Source organism: Taudactylus pleione, unplaced genomic scaffold (genome assembly GCF_031769625.1).
Source record: "Taudactylus pleione unplaced genomic scaffold, aTauple2 ptg000199l, whole genome shotgun sequence".
NCBI classification, from domain to species: domain Eukaryota; kingdom Metazoa; phylum Chordata; class Amphibia; order Anura; family Myobatrachidae; genus Taudactylus; species Taudactylus pleione.
In genome coordinates, this window is record NW_028284601.1 from 284,511 (window position 1) to 294,504 (window position 9,994).

The window sequence follows — 9,994 nt, forward strand, 5'->3', positions numbered from 1 at the left end:
GGGTCTATGTACTAAGCCTTGGAGAGAGAGAGAGAAGTGGATAATGATAAAGTACCCACCAATCAGCTCCTGTAATTTTTCAAACGCAGCCTGTAGAGTGACAGTTAGGAGCTGATTGGTTGGTACTTTATCTCCATTCACTTTACCTCTCTTCAAGGCTTAGACCCAGTGTTCGATGTGAATAGGAAGGCAGACAAAATCAGCAAGGTGTGATGTTAATTATGTCAATTGCGCAGATTAGCGAATATACTTGCATGATCATAATGTGTCCGGGGATTTCTGCTCGCAGTTGTTTTGCAGATCCAGGTATCTGGTATCAACTCTCCTGTAGCCACTGTATAAATCTAAAAGTTGGGAGCACTGTCAAAAATTGCTGCCACACGCAATAAATTCGTAAAATCACTTGTCAACAAACTTTAAACACAGCTCAACAAATTCGTCGCTTTAAAAAAGTGTCCGTAACTAACAGGTTTAGCTTCTCTATGGTAAAAGTTGTTGATGTGTTTCATCATCTATCATATGATTTCTTCAGATTTTTTTTTATTGCAAACACAAGTAGCCATTATTAATACTCATCTAAACAAATTACTTATGACATCACTAGCTGGGCGCTTTCCTTAGCCCATTCAACAATCTTTAAATTTAAAAATCTATTTTGTGGCACAAAGTGAGCTTGATGAAAAGTCACATTTGCATGGATCGTGTTTGTTTCTGCTCTTAGTTGTAAGGATAGTAAAGTGGTGACATTTCTTTTAAGGACTGTGGGTGGAAGTAATCCAGTAATTATTAGAGTACCAGCATAATTGCAGTTTGGCTGTGGCTGGGTCATACTTGCAAATAGCAGGTTCTCTCCTTTGTAACTTTAACTATAATGAAATTGCACATGGAACTATAATTCATGCACAGAAAGCATGTGCCTGGCTACACGCTCCACCTGACATGTCCGTAGCAGAGGAGGGAGTGGGGACCAGGCCATTAACGAAGCGATCACATTGTGGGCATACCCAGCGCCCCCCAAACTCCATAAACCCTAGGCTGCACCTGAACATCCTATTGGTCGATCAGGCACTGCAATTGCCGTGTGCACCAAAGGCACCTGAGTTGATGAGTGGGATATACCTTCTAACTTCCTGTCAGTTGGGACAAACATGCCAAACTTTTGATTGATGGGACTGTCCCATCTAAAAGTAGACAGTTGTGAGGCATGGTTAAAGGGTCAGTACTGTACGGTATAGTACAATCTACAATGCTTTTGCAGCCTTACTGTCAAAGAGTGGGCCCACCGCTCATTAGTTCCGCCACTTATGTGCTTATTTCTTTCTTCTAAACATAAGTAACTGTTTTATGATGAGCCAGTGATGTGCTTTCTGTGTCTGTTGCACTCATGAACCAAAAATTTTCATCAGATAATAAAAAGGAAGGGGGAGGGGTGGGGTTTTCCATTGATATTACGCGTTTCGCAGTTGCCTGCTTCCTCAAATAATGGAAATGTAATGTTATTGTGTGTAGACAGAATCAACCAAAAGACTTAATTTTAGTTATGGTGTGCGGAGACATTCACTCTGCTCAGAATCCTGGGTGGGTTTCGTCTCTGGAAACTGATGGGCTATTATAGGCAATTTGCCTTTACTTCTGCACTGGCTGAGGTGGGCAAACACTTGATGATACAATTGGCATCATTATCACACATCCCCTCCCACCTTGAAGGCAAATAAAAGGTCTTCTGGGGGGGAGCAAAGAGGTCCCACCGAAATCTGGTAGTTTTCCAGAATTCAGCGAGAGTGTGTAATTATGGATGAACAGCTCTGACATGTGGGAACAATGACTCAGGGAAACAAACAACAGACATGCAGTAAAGTTTTATTTATATGGAAGATATAATAACAATATCTATGATACAAACAGTTTTTCATGCTTGTGTCCCTGTCAGAGGATCAGAGAGTACATGCTGATTACAGGTGCATTATCGTACACAGGACACGTTGCAGGTGTAATGAGGGATTACACAGACATAGCTCACGCCCTCTGTATAATTTTATCGCTAGAGAGAGTTTAGTCATAATAATAACATTCATCACAACGTGGGCTGAGCATATAGATCAATCACTACAGTACTGGACAGAATTGTCTACAGCTCAGTAGTTTCCTGCCTGTGATCAGCGACTGGTGAGTAAAACTGTTCTCGGGATTCTGCAAAATGTAGACCGGTTATTAAACCTACAGGGTAGATATTATCTAGGGGGAACTGAGATAAAAATCAAACACTCGGCTAAACTGCTGTTGTAAGGACGTATTTGGTTAGAGATGTATTATTGTGAATTATTTCTTGTGTGAATGAATCGGAGTAGGATAGGACTGATGCTTGCACCAGGTAAGACAGTGCATGCATTTATTTTGCTTGCCACCAGTTGTGTAATGTCTGTGACCACTGGTATTCTATAGGACCAGCTAATCTGGTATCTGGCTGTAGGTTGATAATCCAAAAATCTGGCCAAGATGCTGTAAACTGAAATTCTCATGGACTTTCCAATTGTAATACAACATACACAGGTGTAGCTGGTTCCATAGACGAGCAGTGGTAATAGGTGTTATATAATGTATCTCAGCAACACAAGTGCAGGCAAGGCGTAGACGCAATTGGGCAAGAATGAAGTACAGTTGCCAACTGTCCCTGACTTTAAGGGACAGTCCCAGGTTTTAGGAATGTGTGCTAGTCTTTCAACATCAACAAGCATAGCAGAATATAGCTTTTTTACTATTATATATTGGACCCACGTCCATTTGTTCTTTGAATTTTTGGATATTTAAAATATCTTAGAAAAAAAAAATATATATTTTTCTTTTTGCAGATAAAGCTACTCTACTGTAACTTTACGTGACCAGCAGTAGGGCATCCTTGGAAATAAGCTTGACACCCTCCTGCCCTAGATTGCCCTATAAGGGGTTTATTTACTAAGCCTTGGAGATAAAAGTACCAGTCAATAAGCTCCTAACTACCATGTCGCAGGCTGTGTTTGAAAAATGACAGTTAGGAGCTGGTTGGTTGGTACTTTATCTCCGTCGATTTTATCTCCATCCAAGGCTTATGCTGGGTACACTCTGTTGGCCAGTGTGTCCCAGCAAAATGTCTGTGAACGACACCGTTCACATGCATATAGCGTCGGCTGTGCTGCACAGCCATTGGCAGATATATCTGTCCATCGTGCTGTGTGTACCGCCTGGACACTTGCAGCGGCAGCTGTGCGGAGGGGGTCGCTGTGGGACCCGCTGACAGATGGTAGATGATGGTTGTTTAATGTGTATGAACAACCATCATCTGCAGATACAGTATATCTGCTAGGTGTGCACCCAGCTTTAGTAAATAGACCAGTAAGACTTCCTGGAGAATTGGTAGGCGTCCTTCTGCCATATCACCGGTGAGCTGTAAATCTCTTCGCTCCACTGGCAAACTTTTATTGACGATTGATAAAGCTATCTATCGCTGCGGTAAGCCACCATCGAAAATATTATTTGTCTCTTTAGAAACAGAACCTTATGGGGCATATTTATTAATAGATGCGGCCAGCCCCCAATAATAAGGATTCCTTAGTACCGCAATTTATTATTACGGAGTCGCCGGGACAGGGCCGCAATCACTGAACTTTTGGCCACCTGCACATGTGCTGACATCGGTTGGCACACGTGCCAGCGGGCAGCAATAATACAGATTCCTCTCCACTCTCCCCGTTAGCAGCTTTGCAGCCCCTATAGAAACTGCGGCTGCTGTTGGAAATGTAGGGATTGCGGCATATATTAAGATATCTGATGTGATCCCTCCATGGTACATTAGGGTGATACTAAATATTTGCAGGTACCCCCAAAAAAACAGGTGTTTTCAGGAATAGTCTGCAAATATTATTTGATCATTAGGCCCTTATATGAAGATATACAGTATACCATATGTCACAGTCAACAGATCTCATGAAGTAATACTTAAAATGATTCAACTACAAACCTACAAGGGGCGCTGTGGAGCAGAAGCAGCACAGTACTTGGGGGTGGGGGGTGGTGGTTACAACTCTGTTGAAATGTTAATATGTTGAGTTGTGATTGATCTGTTCTCTCAGCATGCTGGAACCTGTAGTTCCACAGCAACTGTGGTGTCACAGGCTGCTCAGAGGAATGGGGATGTACCAGGTTGAGTTACATGGATCTAATACTTGATTGTTGTATTTGTATCGCAGGTAGCGCAGCTGCTGCCGGGTGTGTGGAGAATCGGCACAAAATGTATATTTTGTATAATTACCCATCGTGGGAGTTGTACAAGGAGCTAAATATGGGGCTAGTGCAGAGGTTCCCAAACACGGTCCTCAAAGCAGCCCAACGGTTCAGGTTTTAGAGCTATAGATGGTTGAGCACAGGTGGTTAAATCAAATTGACTGAGGGCCTGATTCAGCCTGGATCGCAACTGCTAATACGCACACAACCGGCCGATTATTGCGTACTGCACATGCATCACAGTGCGCATCCGCGAACCGGCCACTGCGATCGGGAAACGCAGGCGTGCCAGTGCGTTTGAATGCCATTGCAGGGGCATGCACAAATTAGCCACTACAATGCCTTACACAGCCCGAGGCCTGATAGCGTGAGATGAGGATAGCAATTCCTGAGTAAGGTCAGAGCTTGTGCAAGTGTGCGTGAGGCAGCGATGGTACCCTATTGTACGATGTTTTCACAGTCTTGCTAATGTGTGTGAGGTAAAGTGGGCGTCCTTATGTTATGCTGCGACGGCATAGCGATCGCAGATTAGCATACTATCGCAGTTGAACTGCGTGCGTAATCACTATTGCATTCGCAGTTGCGATCGTTAGTGAATCAGGCCCTGAGGTACTAATTTAGTCAACTGTGGTCAAGCATAGATATCCTTAAAACCTGGACTGTTAGGGTGCCCTGAGTACTGCGTTTGGGAACCTCTGGGCTAGTGTTAAAAATAACTGGGATGTAGGTCGGGCCTTGCGTAATTATGGGGGATATGTATCAAGCCTCCCAGCAAGGACAACTGGAGCACTTGCCCATAGCAACCAATCAGCTTTTAGCTATCAGTTATCAAGTACATTCTGTAAAATGGTAGCCAGATGCTGATTGGTTGCTATGGTCAACATCTCCATCTGTCCTCTTTAGGTGGTTTGTTACATGTCTCTGCATATATGCTGTGGTAAGACAAGCATCAAACCTACTGTTGTCTGAGCCTGACAATAGCACGTCTGGGGACTGAACTGTGACTACTGACATATTTGTGACCCTGCGGAGGATGTATCAAGCCTTGGAGAGAGATAACGTACCAGCCAGCTTCTGTCACTTTACAGTCTGTGCTAGAAAATGACAGGAGCTGATTGATACTTTGGGCCTTATTTATCAACGAGTTTTATCATACACAATGAGTTATAAAACTCGTTGCATATGATAATGGTGCTCCAGCCAATCAGCTCCCAACTGTCATGTGTTTGAAAAATGACAGTTGGGAGCTGATTGGCTGGAGCACCATTTATCATACACAGTGAGTTTTCTCGCTTGTTGTTAACGATAAAACTCATTGATAAATGGGGCCGTTTATCTCTCTCCAAGGTTTGATATATCTCCCACAGGAGAGATGATGTGATGCAGAAGTCAGTATGGGGAAGATTTAAGTTTTTTGTACTATTTCATGTCTCAGCTTTGATAGAGGCTAGTTTTGGCCAATAGGTCCCTTCGGGATGCAGTTATATTGCCAGCGGACAGAATGCCGGGTGTCGATATACCGCCTCCCGAATCCCGCCGCCCGGCAATATACCGACGCAGATATCCCGAAGGTGAACAAGATACCAACGTCGGCATCTTGAGGCGCTGCAATCCCGATCGTCTGGACAGGTAAGTAACGGCTGTGTCCCCGGGGAAGGGGGGCGGGTTATGTTTAGCCACCCCCAGGGGAATATTAGGGTTAGGCACATCCCAGTGAGGGTTAATCTAGGGGAAGGGGGGATAGGGTCAGGCATCCCCCCCCCCTCCCCCCGGGAGGGTTAGGGTGCGGATATGGGGGTTAGGATTAGGCACCCCGGGGGGAGGGGTAGGTTATACCCCTTTTCCACCTAAATTCCGGGTCTGACCCGGAGTTGGAACAAAGTTCCTATCCGGATCAGACCCGGAATTTTGCCGGCGCTGACTCGGGATATTCCCGAGTCAGCGCCGCTCACACCGCAGTCGGGTCTGCATAGACCCGGCTTTTGCGGAGTGCAAGTGGACGCTTGGAGATGACGTCATCTCCAAGCGCCACTGAAGCCGGACCAAGCGGCCGGCTAGCAGCGCACTCCAGGTCATCGTGACCCGGAGTGCGCTGTTCCCATAGCAGGGTTTCACGGGCTACGCCCGTGTTAAACCCTGCTAGTTACCTGGGTTGGATTGCCGGGTCACTCGACCCGGCGATCCAACCCTCTGCCCTTTTACACCAGGGAGCTGCCCGGGTTAACCCTTCAAAAACCCGGGTTTTAGCTCCGGTGTAAAAGAGGTATTAGAGTACTTACCTACCGCTGTCAGCATTCTGTACCATGCAGCCTTCCACTATCAGGATTTCAGCCGTCAGCATTTCATAATGATTCCAGTCCCTTCTGTGACAATTGTGAACCAGGACTTTGAGTATTGCTGTATGTCTCTCTGCTGAGACTGCTTTGTTGAATTTCCGAGATTCCAGCGTTCCCCAAATGTAGTCACATGTATTCACATTCTCATTTATTGACTACAGCTAAGAGGACCTATTGGTCTAAACCAGTGGTTCTCAAACTCGGTCCTCAGCACCCTGCACAGGTCACGTCTCCCAACAGGTGCACAGGTGTATTCATTCTCACTGACACATTTTAAAAGGTCCACAGGTGGAGCTAATATCTCAGTTGTGATCCTATGAGGAGACCTGGAAAACAAGCACTGTTTGGGGTCCTGAGGACCGAGTTTAAGAACCTGTGGTCTAAACACATGAAGCGCTTCTGTGCTGGCAATAGGCTAAACAAAGTAAGAGGCTACTGGCGAACAGAAAGCCCCCCATGTTTGAGCCTATGTTGGACACTTTTAGGACAATAGGGTTTATGCATGAAGCAGTGAAAAAGCCCTTTATCAGTGGTAACAGGGCTTTTCACTGCCTCTTCTTCCAATTCACAGAAGGGGTTACCGCTGGGGAAATCTAAGATGCCCCAGCTGTGTGTCAGGATCATTTCCCCATACACTACTATGGGGAGAGCGATTCATAGAAGCACAGAAAGCTCAGCTTTCCGTTTCGCTTCCACGTTTTTTTCCTCCATCTCAGGATAGCGGTGACAGCCTCCAGATTAGAGAAGAGCAGGTAAGACAGCTGTCTCCCTGCCTTCTCCCCAGTCCCTTCCCTGACACCAGCCAATCAGCAGTGCCCAGGGAGAAAGTGGGAGGGAGAAAAACTCCATCCTGCTCCCTGTGTGTTACAGGGACGTTCGGGAGAGTATAGTGAAGTCACCCGCCATATGCATAGGCCGGGTCACCTCACTCTGCTGACTGGCCGGTGCTTCCACTGCCGGCTGGCTCTGACTCCAAACCCGCCGCCATGCTGTCCTGTTTATAGTGACTAATAAAATGACCCGTGCCCCCTCACTCTGCTTACTGGCTGCTGGCACTGCCCCCTCTGTCCCATGTTTAGATTAATGAAGTGACCCGGCTTATGCTGGGTCACTTCAGACTACTTATTGGCCATTGCCCCACCAACTCTCTCCAACGGAACTGCCCGGTGCCCGCTCTGCCCCGTGCCCCCTAGGACTCAGCCCCCGTTGCTATAGTATGGTGACACTGCACATACATATGTTGGTCATCCCCAGCCATTGCCCCCACCTAATCACCCCCCCCCCTCGCCGCTGCCTCCAAGATGACCCGCATGCGCAGACCTCAAAGGGAAAATAAAGAACGATGTCAATGATACTGGTGATATTCAGCCAACATTAGCTATCGGCCCGCTTGCCCATAGTCTTCAAACTGTAAAACAAAGGTTAATGTAAGCACAAAGCGACCTGGCTCTCGGTCTAAGCACCCAACAGCAAATTCTTCTATAGTTTGCCCACTAACTGTGCCCATATTGGGCAGTGATCCATTCTCAGCTTAATAGTAAATGGCCCCTATCCTCACCCGAATGTTTCAGTCTCTTTACAATAAATGGACATATACGAGGCATTTATAATCAGGAGCTCCCCATAAGCCTAAAACCGATGGTATATCTACGCAAGTATGAACAATCACTTGTTATATTTGACTGTAATTGGCCAGGGAAACATTAAGAAGGGGATTGAGGGTAGAATTACAATTGGCAACAAGTGTTGCAGGTCACTAACAATCATACAGCACCTTCATGTAGAATTATTTGCTGCCCTCTCAGTCCAGATCTTTTGCCCAGATCATCTTCAGTGTCACTTGTGTTTATGACCTGGTTTGGGTGGGATGAATTGCCAATAAGAATGGTCTTTAATTTGGATCTCCATTAATACAGGTATCCATAGAGGATGAAGATTTGGCAGGAACTGGACTCCAGAGAGTAGACTGAAGGCCCCTCGTCATTATGAGCCCTCCAGCAGCTGTGCAGAACGGGGAGAGAGATGGAGAAAAGGATAGATTCTACTCATGCATTGAGTTTCATTTCAAGTGTCCGATCATCCCAGACCTTCTGACGGTCATCAATCTACCCTACTACTGGGGGGCACTGAACAAGCACCAGGCAGACATTTTGCTACTGGGCTATGCAGATGGCACCTTCCTTCTGCGAAACTCATCCCAGGATGGTTGTGCATTTGCTGTCACTTTCCGCAGACGAGGGCGCACACGCCATGCTCGTGTCCAGTATAGGGACAAACACTTCAGCTTCCACTGGGGCAGTTTTCAATCTTCTTCAGTTTCCAGCCTTCTGGAGCATTACAATGACCCCAGGTGTTGCACATTTTTTGAGCCACTTCTCTCTACTCCTGTAAATCGCACTAACCCCCTGAGCCTCCAAGAGCTGTGCCGGGCCTCAGTCAACGCCGTTATTCCGTATAACCATGTAGGAGAGCTACCCATGCCCAAAGCCATGAAGGAGTATCTGTGGGAGTACCACTACAAGGAGATACTTCCAGGGACTGAGGAAGACCTTTGGTGACACCAGGCTACGATGTAAAGAAGTCTACTCAATTAGTTTTTTTTTTGTTAGTTCCCTGAGATATATATTTTACCAACGGTGTTTTATTTATTTTTTTATGATGTCTAACTTTGCAAACTTAGTGGATACATGTCAGCTAAAATCTTCAGCTCACAATTAGATAGGGTAGGCCAGGACTGGACAAATCCCAAGAGCCTGCCTAGATTGTGGGAATAATTTCTGCCGAGGTGAATGGATGATCATCTTACCTTTTCTAAGTTTCTGCTGCCACCTCGATCTGACTGACGCTTGCATCCTACATTACTATCCTGTCCACCTCTGGGTTAGGCACAACTAATTATATTATATAATTATAATATTAATATGTTATGTTATGTTTCTCTTCCCCCCCTAAATGTTAGTAGCAATAAACTGCTAATTATGTTATTGGAATTTGGGGGGATATTATTTTTAACTTTAGATTACTTTTATATGTGAAGTTTTCACTTTGATATTATAGCTTAATTTCAAGTACAATCTATGATCTTGCCCCATGGGTCTGTTTAGTGCGGGCAACTTTCCTGGGGCTCCATGATTCAGCGGCCGCCATGGCCCAAAAAAAACAGTACATGTGATGCTGCATAGGGTGCGTGTGTAAGACAATCGGGGGGTCTATGTACTAAGCTCTGGAAAGTAATAATGTAAAATAAAGTACCAACCAATCAGTTCCTAACTGCCATTTTTCTGTCTGTAAAGTGACAGGAGCTGATTGGTTGGTACTTTATCTCTCTCCACTTTAGCTTTCCAAGGCTTTAGTACATAGACCCCGGAGTCAGAAACCAAATCACTTCTGACCAGGTCTTA

At 45.6% G+C, this 9,994-nt stretch overlaps 1 protein-coding gene across 1 annotated transcript; it reads left to right on the plus strand.

The window, feature by feature from the left end:
* Nucleotides 1-8,578: 8,578 nt before the first annotated feature.
* LOC148518686 (suppressor of cytokine signaling 4-like) lies at nucleotides 8,579-9,151 on the plus strand. The gene has a single exon (XM_088477133.1). It carries the CDS (start codon nucleotides 8,579-8,581, stop codon nucleotides 9,149-9,151), a length of 573 nt encoding a protein of 190 aa, XP_088333259.1.
* The last annotated feature ends 843 nt before the right edge of the window (nucleotides 9,152-9,994 follow it).

Coding starts and splice junctions, on each gene's coding strand:
- LOC148518686 (XM_088477133.1), top strand. CDS start 8,579: ATGAGCCCTCCAGCAGCTGTGCAGAACGGGGAGAGAGATGGAGAAAAG.